The sequence below is a fragment of the Canis lupus genome, chromosome 28 (genome assembly GCF_011100685.1).
Source record: "Canis lupus familiaris isolate Mischka breed German Shepherd chromosome 28, alternate assembly UU_Cfam_GSD_1.0, whole genome shotgun sequence".
Lineage (NCBI taxonomy): Eukaryota > Metazoa > Chordata > Mammalia > Carnivora > Canidae > Canis > Canis lupus.
The window spans coordinates 41,377,445-41,398,746 of NC_049249.1; the positions used below are offsets into that span (position 1 = coordinate 41,377,445).

At 61.8% G+C, this 21,302-nt stretch overlaps 2 protein-coding genes across 4 annotated transcripts; one reads left to right on the forward strand and one right to left on the reverse strand.

Annotated features, from left to right (window-relative positions):
- Nucleotides 1-155: 155 nt before the first annotated feature.
- LOC119877704 (gamma-tubulin complex component 2) lies at nt 156-15,671 on the reverse strand. Of its 3 annotated transcripts, none has more exons than XM_038579190.1 (17): nt 15,398-15,671; nt 14,134-14,262; nt 13,207-13,380; nt 11,992-12,151; nt 9,736-9,943; nt 9,039-9,238; nt 8,526-8,715; nt 7,758-7,903; nt 6,200-6,380; nt 5,384-5,564; nt 4,480-4,652; nt 4,073-4,201; nt 3,512-3,632; nt 2,892-3,035; nt 2,315-2,431; nt 1,519-1,682; nt 156-548 (listed from the first exon to the last, which is right to left on the reverse strand). In XM_038579190.1, the coding sequence occupies exons 1-17, from the start codon at nt 15,545-15,547 to the stop codon at nt 413-415; spliced, it is 2,703 nt and encodes a 900-aa protein (XP_038435118.1). In that variant the 5' UTR covers nt 15,548-15,671; the 3' UTR covers nt 156-412. The 3 variants fall into 3 exon arrangements, with proteins under 3 accessions (XP_038435118.1, XP_038435117.1, XP_038435119.1); XM_038579189.1 differs by having other exon boundaries at nt 2,315-2,443; XM_038579191.1 differs by having other exon boundaries at nt 2,315-2,443; nt 14,134-14,252; nt 15,398-15,533.
- A 163-nt stretch (nt 15,672-15,834) lies between these two features.
- Nucleotides 15,835-20,277, forward strand: ZNF511 (zinc finger protein 511). Its single transcript, XM_038579193.1, has 6 exons — nt 15,835-15,989; nt 16,259-16,332; nt 16,779-16,980; nt 17,164-17,288; nt 18,997-19,146; nt 19,903-20,277. Exons 1-6 carry the CDS (start codon nt 15,837-15,839, stop codon nt 19,979-19,981), a joined length of 783 nt encoding a protein of 260 aa, XP_038435121.1. The 5' UTR covers nt 15,835-15,836; the 3' UTR covers nt 19,982-20,277.
- The last annotated feature ends 1,025 nt before the right edge of the window (nt 20,278-21,302 follow it).

The window sequence follows — 21,302 nt, forward strand, 5'->3', positions numbered from 1 at the left end:
CGGGACTCATGCGGCCGGGGTCTGCGACAGCTCGAGGACCGGGTTGCCCCCTAGTGCTGGAGCCCAGGAGCCCAGGACAGTGTACCCGGCCAGGTGCGGACACCTGGACACCTGAATCCTGTACCCTGTGCGGATCTTCGTATTGCTCCACGCCATGTGTTTTCACTTTGTCTTTATTTGAGAACAAACACGTTATAAAAAGTCACCCTGCACAACTGAAGCAAGCTCACGGAAGCACGGCTGTGGACACACCCACTCTGGTCAGGGGTGGCTGCTGCAGAGTGGAACCCAGGACCCCAACAAACGAGGGCAGCGAGAGGGGCCACATCCAGACTTTAAACGGTAACAACACGTGGTTCGGCGACACTCGGGTAAAAGCTTCTGAGCTCCTGTCTCTGCAGCACCAGCAGCCTCACTGGGCAGGGACGGCGACCCTGGGCGCTGATGCTGGGGGGGCCCGTGGGATGGGCACCTGGGGGGCTGCCTTCTGGCTCCTCTCTGCAGACAGGCGCTCCAGCCGCTCCGTGTAGAAGCCATTGAAGTCCAGTCTGCGGGAGGAGAAGACCTGGCTCGTGCAGACGCCCCAGAGGCCCCGCCAGCCAACACGTCCACCCCCAGGCAAAGGGTCAGCTCTGCCTTGGGGGTGAGGGACGTCCACCACACAACTGCCGCCCCTGGTTCAAGCGATCCTGACGTCGGAACTTGAACACGTGCACGCTGAAGGCAAGACAACCCAAACCCGACTAGGGGTTCGGCAGCGGCATCCCCAGCAAAGAGCCTGTCCGCCCCCCCTCCCCTGGATGTGGGGCCGGCCCAGGCTGGGGGTACCTCCCAGGCCCTGTACTTAGGACATCAGACAGCCCCCAGCCCGGGTGCCCTGGGAACCAGCTGGCGACTGCTTCCCCCCCACAGAGCAGGGCGTCCAGGACCCTGCCAGGCCCACTGGTGGTGCGAACCTGCCCCAGAGCCACAGCCTGGCTGCCCAGCCTGACCCCCTGCGCCTGTCCTCCCCAATGAGCCCTCCTGAGTCCTCAGGAATGTGCGGTCACACCCCAAGAGTGTGCAAGGCACCTCCAGCCCCAAGAGCCCAAGCGCGGGGAAGGAGGGAGTGAGTAAGCGCTGCCATGACCCCGCTGCTTGCTCTGTGACTTCCTCGTTGAGCAGCACCGCGGGTCCCGTCCTCCCTTGCCCACACCCTGGCTGCTCATGTGAACGTGGGCGATGCTACTGCCGTGCACAGCCCAGGCCAGGCTGGGGGGCCCTCCAGTGTTCAGGATCCTAGCTGGTGTGCAAAGCATCAGGGAGGCCGACGCAGCCCAGCTCACAGGGACCAATGCTGGGGGCATGGACGGGGCAGCCTGACGCACAGCGGGGCACGCACGAGGGGACACAAACTACCGCACACGCCCATCGGTCACTTCAGGGAGGGAGGAGTGACCAGCAGCACACGGGACGCGAAGGGCAGACGCCCGCACACCTGAGCAGACCCAGCGGGGGCAGCGCACGGGAGGCACCCACCTGGAGATGACGCTGGCCATGCTGTGCTCACAGTCGCTGGTGCTGTAGAGGCTCAGCCTGGCCAGGAGGTCAAGCAAGTGCGCCGAGAAATTCTTATCAAACTTGTTGATGGTCGCCTCGAAGCTGGATGCCAGCTGAGGGGCGTCCACGTGCTCCGCCAGGTACTGGAAGGCACGGTCGGGCACCATGAGCGCCCCTGGCCCGACCGCGGCTCTCTACCAGCTCGGCTCCCCTTTCCCCTCCCTTGTCACAGAAGGGGTCTGGGGGAGTTTTCATGTGACAGAAGGTAAGAGGGCCTCATAGACGTTCCTGAGACGGTGGGACACAGACATGCTCTGGCTGGGCAGCGGGCGCCCTGCCCTGCTCCCACCACCACATGGAAGCAGGTCCACGCACCTCAGCTGTTCTATACGTGGCCCAGATTTTCAAGTGAAAACGGCGATTCCTCCCAGTGCCCTCTCAGCAAGGGAGTGGTCTGGGAGCAGAGGCCCGGGCTCCATCCAGAGTGGGGCTGGTACCCAGAGATGCCTGCCCTCGCGGCGAAGGCTGGACCCTGACTGGTGACCGCAGGGCCCTCCGCAGGACACCCAGCCCTGCCCCAGGCACTGCAGCCTCGCCCTGGAGCACAGCAGGCCCGAGGACGGGACAGTCTGGGGAGGACACCACCTAGCGCGTGTCTAGGTTCTAACGAGGATGAACTTGTTGAATCAAAGGGAAGACAGAGCAGAGGGCGGCAGCGGGACTGCTTCCCGGGCGGTGGCCCCAGCATGGCCGGACGCAGCTGCAGGCCACGTACCTTCCTGGCGAGCTCCTTGCGGGCGCGCTCCTCCGCCCGCTCAGCCTCCGTGGGCGGCCCCAGCATCGTGCCGCGCTCCAACGTCAGCCGGCCCAGCTCCCCGTCCAGCTTCATGCTCTGCGTGAATTTCTTGGGGTCAGGAAGAGACGCTGCTATCAGTTTCAAGGCGCCCGGCCCAGGTGAAGTAGGAGCCAGTGCACAGCTGGGGGGCCTCTGCGGATGCGGGGGGGCAGGGGCCCTCACGACTTCCAAGGGCGCCGTCAGACAGCTCGTCAATGCAATCTTGTCAAGACGGCGTCTCCCCAGGGCGAGCCCCATATGGACCTGGTTCCCAGGCTCCTGTTCCCCCGCGCTGGCCCCGCCAACACAGACCCCCTAGGTCCCGAAGCCCTGGTGAACCCCCGTGTCACCCCCGCCTCCCAACACTTACTTCCTGTGCCAGCACTTTGGGGCCACTGCTTATAACTGAAACAAACACCTCCCGTGGGACAGAGACCGCCAGGCGCCCAGAAAAGGCTCAGGAAAGCAGCCCAGCCCAGGCCGGCAGCGGGGGTAGGTGGCCTGCGTGGCGGCGCACCTGCATGCAGTTGGTAAACATGACGCACACGGACATGAGTCTGGAGAAGACTTTGAGCAGCTCGGGGTTGGTCAGCATGCAGTCCTTCAGACAGTTGTCCAGGAAGCTCGTGTGGTGGCCCAGCACGTCGTCGATGTTGGATGCCTGCGTGGAGAGGGCACCTGCCATGGCTCCTGGCACGACTCTGTGCAGGGACCAGACCCCACGCGGGCCAGGCTGCGGCTATAGCTTTGCATGTCCTTGCCCCAAAAGTCCACGGTTCTGGTTCTTAAGCACAGAAAGCAAGAAGGGAACGGTGCTGCTGGCCCTCACGCTTCTGGGACGCACCGACAGACCCCAGGATGTGCCGCAGGGGCCGCCCCATTCCCGAGGCTCTCTGCATAAGCTCAAGAGCCAGGCACCCCCGCCCCCAACACTCGTGCACACCCTCGCCGCGCTCACCCAGAAAGCTCCCGTGTGTACAGAGGGCTCGCCTGCTCCTCAGCAGCCGGGGGGCCGGCGCGGCACTCAGCCCCTGGCACCTGGCCCACGCCGTTCCCACGAGACCCTACTTGGTGCCACACACCCTGGGTGCCGTAGAGCCTCTCAAGTGCTGGGACAGGGTGAAAGCTAAAACTCACAGATTTCAGGTTTTTCTCCAGGATGTGCCAAGTCGGTTCCATCACTTCAAACATCATGTAGTACTGAATGTTCTGAACGAAGTTGAGCATCCGCTGTCGCAGAGTGAAGGCGCCAGCAAACCTGACCAAGCACACGGCAGTTACAGCGCAGACGCCGATCCCACCTCACCGCAGCAGCCGCGAGCCCTCTGCCTTGTCAGGGGCCCACACAGGTGCACACACCGCCTGGTGTCACCCACCGGCGTCCAAAGCAGCCTGGCCGAAACAGGGTGCCCCGCCCGAAACAGGGTGCCCCGCCCACACTGTGCAGCTCCACGTGCACCAGCAGGAGCAAACAAATACTCCCAGACCTCAAAGGGCTCACGTTCTGATAGACCCAGCCACCCGCACGCCAGGACCGACAGCAGAGGGACGGCCAGCGTCCACGTGGCGAGCCAGGGCCCGAGATATGTCGCGGACCTAAGAGCTGCATGAGTGTGGGACAAACTGCCTTTTTAAGGGTGTGAAGGGGGAAACAGTCCTGCCCTGAGGGGAGCATCTGAGTGTGTGGAATGAACGCACCACTTTGCGGAGTGCAGAGAGTACTGCTTGGCGGCTTTGTTGCTGATCCAAACGTTGCAGAGCTGCCGCTCCACGTGCTTGCAGTAGAACATGTGCCTGAAGAGCATCTGATAGCGGGTCAGGGCTTTCCTGCAAGGGAGGAAAAGGTGCACAGGACTCTGACACCTGGTGGGTGCAGGCGGCGTCAGACACCCTGAGGCTCACGGTCGTGAGTGGCCGAGGCTTTGACGTCACTGATGCAGCTCTGCACCCTGGCCCCCAGGCCACCCACGCTGGACCTGGGGAAGCGTGGGAACTGCTGGGAACAGTCCACACAACAAGGCAGCGGCTGAGCAGATACAATCCTGCCTTCCTGGCAAACCCGGAAGGGCATCTAGGGAACTAGTGCCAGAAGGATCAATGCTCACCTATTGATGATCAGCGACAGGGGCCACTTGACGACGTAGTCAAAAGAGAAGGCCTCCAGGCCACTCAGCGTGAGCTCAGTGGGGTCAGCATGGACCATCGCCTTCTCCTGCTTGGTCTCGATGGCCAGAACCCGCAGGAGCTGAGTGATGAGGTCATGAGGCATCAGATCGATCTTGAGAAAGACAAAGGAAAGTGCTGCGTCCTGACTGCTGCCCCAGCCCAACCGCGCCACGAGCTGAGGAAGCAGGTCCGGATCCGAGGCAGGTCCCCCCGACAGACTGTGCATCGGGAAGGCTGGCTTACAAAACAAGGCTCTGCCAATAAAGCCTGAGCCGCTTTCCACCAGAGTGAAGGAAGAGTACAGAGATCATTTTAAAAATACCCGATGGCATAAACGGGAAACCACACAGCAAATCAGAAAAGCCTGAAGCCCTTCGGATCCATGATTTTACCACAGCGCCAGGCCCGTGTCGAAACAGGAAGCACGCCCAGTGACAGCAGTAGTCGACCTTCCACCGCGCTGGGTCGGGCGCCGACTGCTGGTTCAGCTGGAAAGCCCGTGCAACTGCTGACCTCCCCTAATACCAACAGCCTCCTGTTGACCCAAACCCGCACCGACGCAGCTCCCGAGCGCCTGTTCTGTACGTCTTAGCACATGGCGAGTCCTCATGGGGGAAGCTACAGGACACGTTAAGGAAACGCGCCTGCGTCGTTGTCCTCCCCTGGTCGAGTGTGCGCGTGTGAATGGACCTGCCGGGTCACCCGCGTGCTGTCCGAGGGTGAGCTGCGGGATCACCGGCCGGAGCTGGCTCTCCTGGATTTTTACCTGCAGCCTCCTGCTCAGACTGCTGCTCCGCCTCCTCGGACGTGAGTAGCGGGTCTGAAGGGTGCTCCCCCACCCACCTTGAGGTCATCCTTGAAGGGATCGGTGTTGGCGGTGCTCATGCGCAGGGCCAGCTCCAGCAGCGCCTCCAGACGGGTGGGCGTGATGTCGTCCACTGGCTTCTTCAGCTCCTCCTCAGTGAGGTCCATGAAGTGCACGAAGAAATCGCCCTGATCCATCAGGAAGTAGCGCTTGATGGACCTACAGCGTGGGTGGAGGCAGGGGGTGAGCAGCGAGGCTGCGGGATGGGACGGGCGGCTGACAGAAGAGCTGGGCGCCGACGAAGGGCCCGCGGCAGAACAAGCAGTGTGCGTGGTGGGGGGGGGCGGGGGACCGCACAGCCCAGGGGTGGGGCCCGAGCCCAGCTCCTTGCCCGCTAGCACCCCACAGAGAAGTACGTTAGACCGTACTGGGCAGTCCGACCCCGCTTAGCTCTGACACCAGAGGAGGTCGGTGCAGGCAGGGTGGTATGGCCGGAGACCAGGAAGGGGGGACCAGCGGCCAGCTCCACATGGGCAGAAACGAACCGCTTTGGCACGGTGAAGGACCCGGTGTCCTGCTATGGCAGCAGACACTGCCCACAACCGGCTGCAGGCCCTTGGCAGGTCTTGGCCGAGGGCAAGACTGGGAAGCTGAGCCGCCTCCAACAGGCGACACAGGCAGACACGGCCCCGCTGGGCCCCTGGGAAGCAGGACCAACACGGCAGGGTTCTCAGGCTGGAGCCCACCTGCCAGCGTGCCCGCTTTTGTATCGACAGAGCCACTAAAAGTAAGTTTCTGGCCTCGGTCAGACGCCAGGAGGGTTCCAGATGCTGAGCTGAAGGCAGACAGCGCACCTCAGATGCGCCACGAGCTCCTTCTCTTCCATCAGGAAGGCCAGCAGGACCTTGCTGGCGTAGTTAAAAGCTTTCTCGATTTGCTCCACATACGCCCGCTCCTTCAGAGTGTAGATGATCTCCTTGGCCACCGGGCAGGTGACGTCGTGGCCGCACTCTCTGACGACATTCAGATACTTTCCTAGCAGACGAGGAACAAGCAGATGAAATCCCTCAATATCCCTACGCTAAACCACAGTCCGCTGGCTGGCGGACTGAACACCAGGTGGCAGGACGGTTCCGGAGCCCGGCACACAAGGCAGAGCAGCACAGCTGATGCCCACTCAGGACACAACCACTACGCGCTGTTAACGGGCCAGACTCACTTTGATCTGAATTTTTCTAGCAAAGAGCATGGCAATAAGTTCAAAGCTTCCCAAAAAGATTCTCCATCATCTTCCCTCTCCTAGGTTGCTGAGTCCCTCTGGGTGGCTGGCAGGGTGGCCAGTACGCCCGCCCTTACGTGTTTCTACGTCCTGTCTCCTGTACACGTGAAGGTGGCCGCAACACCACTCGGCCACAGAGGCTGTGCTCGACTGCTTTCCTGTGGTGCTTTGTGTCATCGTGACCCCGTAGGACGTGCATCTCTGGCCCTTGTCCCTGGCTGCCGGCACAGAGCTCCTGAAGCCCCTGCCATCTCCTTACTCCCGAGCCCCTCCCACTCACACCTGAGTTCACGCCTGTGGGGTGACTGTGGGAGCCCCCAGACAGCTCGGGACCAGCCCTGTGACCGGAGGCCTGGAGGGTCCGGTCCCACCCCGATGCCGGGGACGGGAGAGGCAGGAGGCGGGCAGATCGCCCACGGCCAAGGATTTCATCAGTGGGGCCTGCGCCACGGACGCTCCCTGACACTAAGTGAAGGGCTGTGGGGAGTTTCTGGGGGTGGTGGACACGTCCACGCGGGGGGCGCACCCGAGGCCATGCGCACAGAGCTCCTGCGCCTGACCCCCACCCAGGCCTCGCCCCCAGGACCTCTTCACCCGGCCACTCGCGTGTCTCCCTAACAGCCCGGCCACCCGGAGAGTGGTGTGTCCCTGCGTTCTGGGAGCCGTCCTAGCGAGTCCTCCAACCCCAGGGTCTCGTGGGAACCGCCGATCCGCAGCCACGTCACACAGGTGCGGGTGGCCCAGGGGCTCACAGGTGCGGGTGGCCCAGGGGCTCGGCACTTGCTGACCTGGGGCCGCCGCCCTGAACCTGCGGGGCCCCTGCCAACCACGCCTGGGGGGTGGGTGTCGGGCCTGTGGATCCCACAGACGACGGGCGGGAGCTGGACGCTGCGGGGAGAAGCCACACGCCTGGGTCACTGTCAGCGGGACCGGTTCTAGAGGTGAGCAGTGGAGGAGAGCATCCGTGGGACGGGCCCCGGGGTCAGGGAACGGAGGCCAGTGCCCACAGGCAGAGGGGCCGGCTGCCAGGCACAGAAGGCCAGGCTGAGGGGCAGGAGGGCACCCGCCCCGCAGCAGGAGCACGACGAGAGCCACGGGAGGACGGGCACAGTGGCCTGGGGCGCGAGGCTCACCTGTGCTGAGGACCTTGCCCGCCATCTTCTGCAGGAAGGAGGGGATCTGCCGCTGCACGACCGTGTACCTCTGGTCCCAGTACTTGTCGTTGTAGTCCTCCTGGATCTTCTCCTTCCGCAGCTCGTGCTCCTCCACCATGAACTCGCTGGCAAGCACAGGACGCGCTCAGGTGGCGAGCCCCCCGACAGGTTCAACGGCCAGTCCCCAGCTGTGAGGTGGCCCGAACCCAGCAGCCCCTCGGGGACTCCAAGGACGTCCAGGCGCAGGCTGGGGGTCAGCTGTCTAGTGCCCCCCACTAGGGGACTGTGGTGGCCCTTCCCTCCCTGCAAACACGGGAACACGATGACCCTCACAGCAGGGCTGCGGCCCCTTCGTGCCTGTTTCAGACGCTGCTCACGCCAGGCATGGTTCTAAGACCACGTTCCTCCTTAGGACTATCCCTCAAACCACTGACGGAAACCCTACTCGGGGCCATGACTGCATCTTTGAAGTATGTCAGCCAACATACCTCAACCCGACAGCATTCTCGTGAGCCGTCCTCGTGAGCTCCCTCCATGGAGTGAACACGTCACGCCGGCAAGGAGCCCAGAAACCCCACTAACCATGGAGGAAGCCCACAGCAGGAGGCCGGGAGCCGCCATCCGAGGGGTCTGGAACCCCGCCACGTGACAGAAGGCCCCCTGGGGCTGCGGGGCTGCATGCGGGCGTCTGCTCTCCCCGTGTCTCCCGTGTCTCCCCACGTCTCCCTCAGGCTCCGCGAGCCCTACCTGTAGGGGTCGTTGATTATCCCTCTGTAGATCCACTTTTCCAGAATCTCAAAGTAGGGCACGCTGGCAGCCTTGGTGAGGTACAGACACAGCTCCTGCGCCTGGCTGTCACCCGTGTAGTTGAAGCTGCGGTCGTGGAGAAGGCTCAGCGTGGATCCCCCCACACACTCGCCTTTATCCACCGAGGTGGCTGCCAGGAGGAGGAGGCGGCACTCAGGGCCGAGAAGGACTGCCCGGGGCTCTCCCAGCTACGTCACGACAGAGCGGGGCCTCCTGCAGGCAGATGCCTCTTTTGCAGGTTCGGCTCAGACCCTAAGCTCGATGAAAGCTTATCCGTAAGAGTTTCCAGAGTTTTCTTCCCGCAAACTAAAACATGAAGCCACACGGGCTTTGGCCTCACACTCTCGTGTCCAAGTGAGGAATGCCTCGTGCCTGAGCTGGGAGTCTCCCCTTCACCCACCACGACACGTGCCACCCGCTGCCCCACGAGCCGGGTGGGAGGCAGGCACGTACCCAGGGAGGCCAGGATGTCTACGGTGCGCATGGCGGGCTGGATGTAGAACCAGAGCTTCTGAAGGGACAGGAGACCCTGCCTCTGCAGCTGCTCCAGCTGCGTGACCAGGATGAGGTACTCCTTCACCAGGGTTCTCATGGCGGCCGCCAAGGCATGGTTCACCTGTCCGTATTCGAAGGAAGACTTTTCTTCGATGAACCTGGGAGAAACGGAGCACCGGGGTCCTGTGAGCACGGGAATCTACATTTTCAAATCAGAAATCAGATGTTCCTTTTGGTTTCTTTAAAGATTCTATTTATTTATCTGGGGGAGGAGAGAGCATGAGCTGGGGAGGGGGCGGGGCAGAGGGAGAGGCAGACACCCCGCTGAGCAGGGAGCGCGACCCGGGGCTCGATCTCAGGAGCCCGAGATCACGACCTGAGTGGAAATCAAGGGCTGGACAGTCGGCGCTCCGAGGTCAGATGTTCGGAGTCCCCTCCCCACTCAAGGTCTTCTCCCTGAAGGGAACCCGTAGACACCAGCCCCTGCACTGGTCCCAGGCCCTTCAAAACCATGTCGGGTGTGAAAGCAGGTCACAAGACACGGATGCTCTCCGGATGAGGACTCGAACGAGCTTACAGACACAAAGTGCAAGCTGCGGGGGTCAAGAGCACTGGGAAGGCCGGTGTCCAGCCGCAGGTCCCGTCGGGCACCCACCTGGTCACCGTGGAGTAACTGGCAGCCACCGGGAGGATCCTGTTCACCAGCTCCCTGATGGACAGGTCGAGGTTGGGATCCACGAGGAAGGTGCGGCTCTGCCTCCCGGTGAGGGGCTGGGCGGTGATGTACCTGCCGTCCACACCCACCAGCACGTAGAGCAGGTCCTCCACCACGGCCGACTCCTGGGAGGCCAGGGGCAGCGTGCCTGTGGGCCGCAGACATCAGCCGGGCCGTGGCCCCACCTGCAGGGCCCCCCACTCCCGCTGACCTAATCTACCCAGTCACGTCCCCGCTGGTTTCTCTCTGTTAGTCCCTCAAATAGTCACGGGTGCGAGCATCGGGCTGCTCCCTGGGATCTGAGTCCTCCCAGTGAGGTCCCCAAGGCTGGGATTCCAGAAGCACCACGAGCACAGGGCAGGCGGAGCCGGGGCTGCGCCACAGCCTAACGCACCAGGGACGTGAAACCCCCTAGACACAAACGAAGGCTTGGCTGTTAAAGGATGAAGTAGGGAACTGAAGGAGAGCTGCTGACACACGCTGTCCTTACGGCACCGGTTACGACTTCGGGTCTGGGCCGCTGAGGGACATGAAGACTTTCCTTAAAGTCTTCCAGCACGCCTGCACCGCAGGAGGCGCTTTCCTACAACCACCCAATCAAGGACAGTCACACGCCACCAACCAGGACCACCGCCAAATGCCTCCTGGCCCAGGCAGCTCCCTGTCCCTCTTGTTGCACGGCCCCAGGACAACGCTCGCCCTCCTCCCCAACGCCTGCTGGGACAGACCACCACACAGCCCCGCTTTGCGCAGCTGGCCCCACGGCACCCGAGAACCGGGGCTGGCAGCCCAGGATGGTGCTGCCCCGCACGTGCACGTGCCAGTTCACAGAAGCACTGCTGGCGTCACACACCTGCACACCGGCCTGCCGAGGTCACAGGCCCTGAGCACACCAGCCACCTGTCCGTGTGGCCGGATCACGTGGCATTCAGAGCCACACTGACTTCAAGCTCCATTTTCTCTCTGCAAGTGCGAAGGCCATCAGGACTGTCCTACTCACAGCTCCCACGGGGGCCCCAAGGATCGGCCTCCGGCTTCTCAAGCACAGGCGTGCCTTCCAGGACCCGCCGCCAACCCTCGCCACCACTCACTCGAAAGCCGAGCACCACCCCAGTCAGAGCCCCCAGAGCACTCGGTGGGGGGGTGGGGGGGGCAAGAGGTGCAGCACGGGGTCGGCTGCTCCTGGGTGGGAACCTTGGCTTCAGGGGCAGATGCCCCGCTGCCCCCCAGGGCCCCGCCCACCCACGGAAAAGGACGACACTGCAAGCTATGCCAGCAAGAGGCCGGCCGAGAGGAACCGCTGCGGTGGCACAGGCAGCCTGGAGCCTGAGCTCTGAAGGGACAGGGACAGCCAGGAGGAGGGGATACAGTACGGGACGTGTGGCCAGGAGGCCAATCCACCAGCGTCTCTGCGGCTCACCAGGGTCTGGGGAGTCCAGAGAGGCTACGCGGGGCACAGGCCTGAGGCTCAGGGCCGCTAGCTCTGGGATGATGGGCAGCCACAGGGCGGCAAGGCAGGATGTGAGGCTCCACAGCTCCGGCCGCCTGCACCAACGGAAAGAAAGCTAAACACCCAATCCTCAGCCACGCCAGTGGCATCTCAATGCCCGCTGCCAACATTCAGCTGCCGGCCCCATACGAGGTAGGGCAGATCCAGAACATTCTCTAACAGAGAGGTGGGAAGTGGTGAGCCGCAAGGCAGTGAGAGCAGGACAGTGTCTGGACAGGAGGGGCAGATGGAGGTGGGGGACCTGGGACCGGGCTGGTGCAGCGGGAAGGAAGCAAACGCAGGCGCCCACCCCAGCTCCAGGACCCGATGAACTGTGACAGGAGTCACCACACAAAAGGTGGAGACACTAGAGGGAAGGTCGGGAGCCCCACCAAAGACAACAGGCAGATGGCCACATGAGACCCAATTCAGGGAGGTGTCCCGAGGGCAGAGATCCAGGAATGGGGGGGGGGTATGATTCCTTAAAATAAACAAGACCTCCCTGAAGAGGGAAACTGGCAAGGAAGACCCGGGAGCCAGCCCCGAGAGTCCCTGTAGAAAAGAATGTGGGGGAGGGGAGGAGAGACAGGACTATCCAGGCGCAGCAAGGACATAAGAGCCGGCACCACCGAGACCCAGCACTCAGGGAGGACAGGGCCCGCGCTGCTCAAAGGCGCCCGGGTGGTAGAAACGAACACACCACATACCTATGGGCACAGCCGAGTCCGTGCTTACGCCCGAGCCAGTCAGGAAATCCCCAACCAGTGTGGGTCTCTCGTATACCCAGGGCGGGAAGACGGGGAGGCGCTGGCCTGAATTTTTTTTGTTCTGCTTATCTCGAAGCAACTTTCTTGTAAGTTCCAGAGACTGGTGAGGATGTTTTAAAAAATAAAGAGAAACGTACTGTTAGTACAAATACTTAGAGCTGACGTCTGTGACACTAGAAAAGTCAATCCCTGAATCACTCAGCAGGAGGGTTCAATAGACACGTGAAGAAATGAAGTGAGGGTCTCCATGCCCATCATGGCACAAGGCGCTGAGGACCAGACAGGGACCTGTCATCAGGGGCTCAGTCTGTGCGGAACCCACAGGCCAACCAGGAGCACCAGCAAAGGACTGCACCCTTCTGGGGAGCACCTACAGACTCAACTGCTTTCCCCTGGTGGCATGAAATCTAGACGTCACCTGAGCAGTGAAGATGAGGCCCCTGTGACAGCCAGCTAGAGAAGGGGGCCCCTACCTGGGTCCCCCAGGGCAGGGGAAGGCCAGCTCTGCACGTGCCCAGAGCAGAGGCCCTCCTGTGGGACCAGCCACCAAAAGCTGACCGGGGCAGTCATAGGGGCCAGACTTTTAGAAGCACCAGGGTCAAGGGTGGCCAGCAAGAGGGCAGGTGCCAACTATCTTGTCATCTGTCACAAGGGACAGCAGTGAGAGGACACATAAGGTGCCGATGTGTCAGAGCCACTGAACTCGAGCACAGGCTCCAGTGACACCCTCATGGGTGTCAGCTCGGAGGGGCCCACGAGGCCACAGAGGCACCACCACGGGAAGGCACAGACCAGGGCGGGACAAGAACCAAGAGCAGAATAAAGCAATACCCGTAACAGACAGAAAAAGGCACACAAAAAATTATAAGCTATAGTTCTACAAAAAGAAACTGCCAAAAACTAATTAAGAGAAACAAAGCATCAGATTTACGGAGGCTGAGATCCATGTGAGTGCCCCCCACAGGCTGGCCCCACAGCCCAGCGGGTGGGAACCTGCCCATGCCATTCCACTGCTGGGGGGGGGGGGGGGGGGGGTCATCCTTGCAGAGGAGGTCAGGAGCCAACCCTGCCACAGCCAAGCTCCTCTCTAGGGGGCGACGAAGATGCACACGTGCTGCAGCAGGCGCAGAGCCTGGGGCAGTGGGGGCGCCCTACCTGCTGCAGCGAGGTGCCCGTGGCCACACTGCCAAGCTGCTTCCGCAGCTCCTCGAGCTCCTGCATGGACAGTTTGGAGGCCGCGGTGGGGGCACTGAAGTTGGTGCTGCTGCCCGAGGCATTGGCTGCGAGCTCGGCGCGTTCTTTCGCGTTTTGTTGTAGATACTGCAGAGTCTGCAAACACACAAGACCGTGCATCGCAAGGGCCAGCACGCCTGTGCACTCCGCAGAGCGCGACCAGCCCCCACTTTGTTCCCGAGTGCAACCAGCATGTGCACTTCTGTGTTCCCGTGAGTCCATGAGCTGCGGCCCGCTGTCAGTGTCCAGGAGAGGAGGACAATGCACTCTGCAGCCAATTCCCAAGCTCCGTTCCCAAGGGCACAGCCTCTTCCCTATGCTCGGCCAGTTTCCCAGGCTGCACACTTCCCTTTATCCGTCCCCGGTGCAGGGAGTCAAGGTGCCTGGCCGCAGCCTTCACCCCTGAATAGACCCTGGGCCTGTGTGGGGAGAAGACCAAGCATGTCCCTGGCCGCTCCCGGGTGTGGTGGCTCCTTCAGCCTCGACACTAAGTGCGTCCACAAGGAGCCCACGTGCAATTCAAAGCAGACAGAGACACGGCAAGGAGGAGCTGGCAGGTATCACCGTGACGCTTCTCAAGTCTATGCCAACATGAGCTGCTGTTCATTCAGAGGCACCACGAGTACGTTCCTACATTCCCTCGAGGTGCTACTAGCACAAGGCAGGGAAAGATGTGACATGTCAGGGGCCACATGTGGGCAGAGACCTGCGTTACGCAGCACACTCGGAGCACATCTGGTGCTTAGAACGTCCGTTAGAGCAACCCCAAACCCCACCACTTGAGCTCCCTCAGAAACCTGCGACACGCCCACCTTTCCCGACGCTCCCGAGGCGCCCACCGGCCCTTACCTCTCGGTCTTCCGTGAGTTTTGATAACAGGTACACCAGCGGATCAAGGTTCCTTGTGTTTTTAGATTTCAATTCATCGTATTTCTTTAGAAAGTCTTCTGGGGTACGAGAAAATTCTGCTATTTTAACCTCGAGAGCATAAACAGGAGAGATTTAGTAAAAACACACAACTTTAAAAAAATCTTCCAAAAAATTAAACACAGAAACCAAAATAAGTGCAATCAGGCAGGCTAAACGATCACACACCTCTGAGATAAAACCCGGGCCCAATAAAACATCGTTAAACCTACGTGCGGTCCCCCCGTAGCTTCCCTCCTGTTCTGCTTCCTCAGCCTGAGATCAGGGAACCACCACTTAGGCTTTTTCTACCCGTTTATGCATCACTTTACACAGCCACACTATTCCCTCTGGAGCCAGGCACAGGCTCAGGGCGGCCCCCTTATAAGACATCCGCTTCTGTGTTCCCGAAAGCCGTGTCTGCTCAGGGAATTTTCCTAATTACCCCCGTGCCGTTATTAATCTAGTTAAATAACAGAAGCCTCACGACTAACGTCTCTGAAAATAAACTTCAGAGCTCTCTTTTACCGGGAACCCATGATGCTGAGTTACAAACTACTTGAATAGGTTAAGAAAAAAAAATCTGCTTTAAAGAAATTTCTAGGGCCCCCGGGGTGGCTCAGCGGTTTAGTGCCTGCAGCCCGGGGTGTGATCCTGGAGACCCGGGATCGAATCCCATGTCGGGCTCCCGGTGCATGGAGCCTGCTTCTCCCTCTGCCTGTGTCTCTGCCTCTCTCTGTGTCTCTCATGAATAAATGAGTAAAATCTTTAAAGGATCCCTGGGGGCTCAGCGGTTTAGTGTCGCCTTCGGCCCAGGTCGTGACCCCGGGGTCCTGGGATCGAGTCCCGCATCGGGCTCCCCGCACGGAGCCTGCTTCTCCCTCCTCCTGTGTCTCTGCCTCTCTCTCTCTCTATCATAAATAAATAAATTAAAAAAAAAAAACAGGAATTCCAACACCGTTAACTCAGGAGCGTCGTCCCCCCGGTCACTAGGTCATGCCTACACCCAGCGCGGGGCTCGAACCACGACCCGAGACCGAGTCACGGGCGCCACCGCGGAGCCTCCTGTCCATGCAGGGGATCCGAGCGCCCCCCGCCGCGGGCCCGAGGGCTGGGTCCAGCGCCGTCCCTGGGCCTCCGCTACCTCAACGGGGTGGGGACCCAGGGCGCCCCGGGGGGTCACCGGGGGCGGCGGGGCGCGGCCCACCTTGGCGCTGTGCGCGGACACGGTGGTCGTCACGTACGGGGTCCGGTTCTTCTGCAGCAGCTCGATGTAGACCTCGGCCCCGTCCCCCCCGTGGACTCGCAGCAAACTGAGCAGCTCGTTGACGTCGTGGTGAATCCGAAACTCACTCATGGCTCCGGCTCCCAGGCATCCCGCGGCGTCCTCCTACAGGGGCAGGAACCCGGCCACGCCGCAGCCCCCGGCGGGCCCCCGAGGCGCACACGGAAGCCGCGCGGAGCCCGGGCGGCCGCCCCCGCCCCCGCCCCGCTCCCCGCAGACCCCGCGCGTCCTCCCCCGCGCCCGCCGAAGCCCCAGCGCCCCCCGCGCCGCCGGCGGAAGTGCCCCGACGTCACTTCCGGCCCCGCCCCGCCCGGCTCGCGGACGGCGGCCGCAGGCTCAGGGGCCGGCCGCTCGCGGGGCGATGCAGCTGCCGCCCGGGCTCCACGCCCGCCTACGGGGCCCGCCCGGGGCGGCCGAGCCGCTGCCTGTGGAGCGGGACCCCGCGGCCGGGGCCTCGCCCTTCCACTTCGCGGCGCGCCGGGTGCGCTTCCCGCGGGAGCACGAGTTCTTCGAGGTGCGTGAGCGAGGGAAGGAGACGGCAGTTGTCGGCGGGGGCGGGATTTCCGGGGCGCGGCGGGGCGGGGCTTCCGGGTGGGCGGGGCGGGGCTGACGGGTGGAGGCTGGGCTTCCTGGGTGGGCGGTGCCGCGGGGCGGGGCTTCTTGGGTGGGGCGGGGCCAAGGGCAGGGCTGTCGCTGCGGGGGCGGGGCTTCGTGGTGGGCGGGGCTCCCTGGGTGGGCGGGGCTGTCGCGCCCGGCCCCGCCCACAACATGCTTGCCCTGCAGGACGGGGACGTGCAGCGACACCTCTACCTGCAGGACGTGCTCACGCAGGTGGCAGAGGAGCCCGAGAGGCCCAGGTGAGCGGCTCTGCCCTGCCCGCCCCTCCTCGGGTCACCCGCGGCCCCGCTCTCTGCCCCACCACCGTCCCCACCCCTCCTGTCTGGCCTTCTAGCTGCTTTGTGAAAATCTTTTTTTTGTGTCTTTTTTTTTTATTTAAGGTTTTATTTATCTTTCATGAGAGACACAGAGGGAGATAGAGAGACTGACACAAGGCAGAGGGGGAAGCAGACTCCACGAAGGGAGCCTGACGTGGGACTCGATCCTGGGTCTCCAGGATCAGGCCCTGGGCTGAAGGTGGTGCTAAACCGCTGGGCCACCCGGGCTGCCCCTGAAAATCTGATTTTTAAGGAAGTAGGATTTGGGGTTGGGGAAGACACACAAAGGTTTGTGGGGCTCCTTTCCGGGCAGGTGTGGACCGGCAGCCCGAGGCCCCCTGTCAGCTGCAGGTGGTTTCCTTTGCCAGGGTGCCCGAGTTCACCTGCCAGGTGGCGGGGTGCTGCCAAGTGTTCGACAGCCTGGAGGACTATGAGCACCACTACCACACTCTGCACAGGAACGTCTGCTCCTTCTGCAGACGATCCTTCCCCTCGCTCCACCTGCTGGACGTCCACATCCTGGAGTGGCATGACTCCTTGTTCCAGATCCTGTCCGAAAGGCAGGACATGGTGGGTGAAGTGTCGTAGGTGCTGGGGCGGGGGTGGGGGGGGGGGTGGGGGGGGGTGGGGGGTTGTCCCCAAGCCGGCTGCCTCGCAGGCACCAGCGCCGTGGGGCGGGGGGGGCGGGGGGCACAGTGAGGGTTTGGGAGGCCCCAGGGGGTCAGGACACAGGTGACACTGCTTCTGTTTCAGTATCAGTGCCTGGTGGAAGGCTGTGCAGAGAAGTTCAAGACCAGCAAAGACAGGAAGGATCACCTGGTGCGGCGTCACCTCTACCCTGCCGACTTCCGATTCGATAAACCAAAGAAAAGCAAAGGGTACGCGGGGCGGTACATGAACCAGGCTGTGGGGTGTGGCCCTTGACTTTAGAAAAGCATTTTGAGCACAGACGCTTTTAAGGATATGGGAGTGGGGGCAGCCCAGGTGGCTCAGGGGTTTAGCGCCACCTTCGGTCGAGGTCATGATCCTGGAGACCTGGGATCAAGTCCCATGTTGGGCTCTCTGCGTGGAGCCTGCTTCTCCCTCTGCATGTGTCTCTGCTTCTCTCTCTATGTGTGTGTGAATGAATGAATAAATAAAATATTTTAAAAAGAAGGGTACAGGAGCAGTCGCTGAGCGTCTTTGTTACTTGGGTCACGTTCAGCTGCAGATGAGCGACAGGCTGACTCGTCAGGCCACCCTCTGCAGGGGCTGTCCTGAGGACTCGTCAGGCGGGGTTAAAGCAGTAGGGACAGTCTTGCTCTGCCGGGAAGGACTGGGGTCTCACCTCGCTGTCCATCCCGGTCTGGTGGGGCATCTAGGAACGTTGCCCCTTCCTCCGCGCTCCCCCGGGGCTGTACCTGCCCGCCTCCACCACTCTGGGGCGCCAGCCCCACCAGCAGGGCACTCACAAGCCGTGGGGCGTTTGTCCCAGGCTGTCAGGCCCTCCCCACACACGGACCCTCTGATTTTTTGCCTGGTCGGTAATTTGGCAGTAAAACCCTTTGTTACACGTCAGTGTTCAAAGTGCATCCTGGGGAAATGCCTCTGTGGTTCTTGAATTTGTCTTGTATTTTTTTTTTAAGATTTTATTTATTTATTCATGAGAGACAGAGAGAGGCAGAGACACAGGCAGAGGGAGAAACAGGCTCCATGCAGGGAGCCCGATGAGGGACCCAATCCTGGGTCTCCAGGATCGCGCCTTGGGCTGGAGGTGGCGCTAAACCGCTGAGCCACCCAGGCTGCCCTGTCTTGTATTTTTTTTTTTTTTTTGGTCTCATTTGAGTGATTCTTTCAGTGATTCTTCAGAACCTCCTGAGAATTGTGGATTGAAGTTTTTTCAGGCCGGTATCCCTCGGCAGGACTGTGTTCTTTAAAGTAACTCCGAGAGCGCGCTGTGTCGTGGGAGAGTGAGAGGCTTCGGGTGGGAGCCAGCGCTCTCCTCTGGGAGGAATCATTTCGGGGAGAAGTGCCCTGCAGCGCTTTGTCCAGCAGGGTCAGGGAGGGGACTCCCACACTCCGTAGTTGGTGGTGGCAGGATTCTCACGAACGGTCGCAAAGACTTTGGGCTCCCTTGGAAGGCACGTACCCAGTGGCAAACCCAGAAATACTGTTTTAAAAGATAAAGCGTAGGTGTTGCCAAGTTTACAGATACAGCGCCTGTTAACGTTCTCCTAGGACTTTGTCGTAACCCTGGCTTCCGTCTGAATAGTCCAGGGGTTCTACTACGCTGGAATAGTTATAAAGGGATCCCTGGGTGGCGCAGCGGTTTAGCGCCTGCCTTTGGCCCAGGGCGCGATCCTGGAGACCCGGGATCGAATCCCACGTCGGGCTCCCGGTGCATGGAGCCTGCTTCTTCCTCTGCCTGTGTCTCTGCCTCTCTCTCTCTCTCTGTGTGACTATCATAAATAAATAAAATTTAAAAAAAAAAAAAAAAAAAAGGAATAGTTATAAAGTATTTTTGCGAGAGGTATTGTTTTCTGGTGAGTTCATCCATGAGGAAAGACAGGGTCACAGGAGCCACCACTCACCCGTCTGTCTCCGCAGCCCAGCCACGCCCAGGGCCACCGTACAGGGGTCAGCAGAAGCTCTGGGGGATGACGGGGAGCAGTCGGGAGGGGACGCCATGGAAGTCAGCTCTGAACACGCGGCCCCCCTCCCAGAGCCCGTGGCCGAACGGCGGACCTACAGCCACAGGTTAGTACCTGGCACCTTGGTGCAGCAAGTTGTGAAGGTGAGCTTCCTGAGGATGCTGGGCTTGACCCTGGGCAGCATCCTGTCTGGGAGAAGCGGACACTGGGTCGGAGCGTCAGCTTCCGCGGGAGCTGAGAGCCTGACTGTGCTTCTCTGGAATGCCTCGCCTTCCCGTGCGCGCTCGCTCTGGGGCCCTGGAGGGCGAGGCACCAGCTCCCCTCTGTGTCATGGCCTAGGCCGCGACAGGATCAACGCTGGCTGTGGTTGCTAAGGACCCACAAGCCTGTCTCTCTCGTACTGGTTCTGCCGTTAACAAGTTAAACTCGATTTCAAGTCTAATTTTAGGGAAAATGTCAGACGGGAGGAAAGAGATTGCCAACAAATCTCTTTGTTGCCCAGACTTTAGCCTGCACGGGGGTCCTGGATGCCCGTGGCGGTCGGGGTTTCTCCCGGATGGTAGGTCATAGGAAGCCTGGGCCTGCAAACTTGGCCGCGGCAGCCGTCTTGGCCAAGTGTCCCAGGCAGGGGTGCTGCTGGCGGACTGTCCCTCGGGAGCAGGTCCAGGGCCGCTGGCCAGCTGGGAGCTGCCTCGGGGCCTCGGGCACGGAGCGTCTGGGGCAAGGGGAGCCCGTGTGCCAAACGTCCCACAAAGTGAAAGAGAAGGAGCAAGAACGCCCGCGTGACGCTGCTCTTACAAGTGGGGGTTTTTGTTGCCAGAAACCGTGACGGTTTAGTACGAAAGCTCGTTTTCCTTTTCAGAATACCTTCTACCATCTGCTTCGGTCAAGGGGCGTCGCGAGGATTTAAAAGCAGCAAGAAAAAAAAGAATCAGCAGTGACCATGTGGTCAGAAAGCCACGGGCCTCCAAGCAGACCCCAAGGGGGGCAGGTGACCTCCACAGGACACCGTGTCAGTAGTGCGATGTCTCCGCCTTCCGCATGGCTGCCCCGAGACCCTGGTCCCTGTCACCCTGGATGTCGGTCCTCGGCGAATGACCACGTGACCGCGGGAACAGTGACGGACCCACCGGCTGTGCTCTGGCGAGTGCAGCCGGGACCAACCGTGCGCCACCCTCTGCAGGGGCTGTCCTGAGGACGCGCTTTGTAAATACGTAAATATTTGTCACTCATGGTATCCGGTGGTCTCTTCTGCCTCATTGGACCAGGTAGAGAAAGGAGTAGCAGGTCCCTATGGCCAATCTGTTCTCTGCGCTCAGTTCTCAGGAAGATGTCCGAAGCCTCAAAGTCCCTGGGGGCTGAGGACGGGACGCAGGGCTGAGTCGCCGATGCTCAGGGCTCGCGGGGGGTTCCTGAGCCGCCCCTTCGCCCGTCGGCGATCAGAGCGGACGGGGTCCGGGAGGACCAGACCAGCTCGTGCGTGCCTCAGGTGGGCAGTTGGCAGCCAGGGGCGGCTCCTCCAAGGACGCCGGTGACAGGGCAGACGAGGGGTGTCGCAGCGAGGGATGGGGGAGCGCCGGTCCCCATGCGGCCAGGGCAGGGCGGTGCGCGACTCAGGCCCTGGAGGCAGCGCAGGAGCAGAGTCATTGGCCCAGCGCTGTCCTGGTAGGGCCAGGCTCTCGGGGCCGGGCCGACAGAGCGGGGACCCAGCGGCACGGCCTGTGCCCGGCCTGCTTCGGGGCTGACCGCGGGTGCGAGGGCTCCGGGTTCGAATGGAGGCAGCTGGTGCTGAGCCACACTGGAGCAGAGGGGCTGTCGGGGTGGCAGGTCACGGCAGCGCCTGCGCCACAGGAGCTCGGAAGGGGGTCACCACAGGTGTGGGTGCAGGCCCTGGAGCGTCCACAGAGCCCTCATGTGGCACTCGGCGGGGGGCGGGGGGCCAGGGGCCCCAGGCCGCACTCCTGGGCTCTGGGGAAGGACCGCATAGAGGAGGCTGCTCACGTGGAGACGCTGGCCCGACCTTGGCCACCTCCCCTGGGAGACCGGCCCTCCCGGTCCCCCCCCACGCCCTGCGGAGCATCCTTATCCCTCATCAGCCCCATAAGGCGGCCCGTCCACCTAGGGCTGGATGGCCGCTGCCGCCCTGCCAGGCAAGCTGCTGCTTCAGCCTGTCCTTGTCCCCCGTGGAGGGTTTCTGCCGCCGAACCGCGTGTGCACCCGGGGACCCTCAGAACGGCAGGCGCTGCCAAGGAGGGGGGCTCG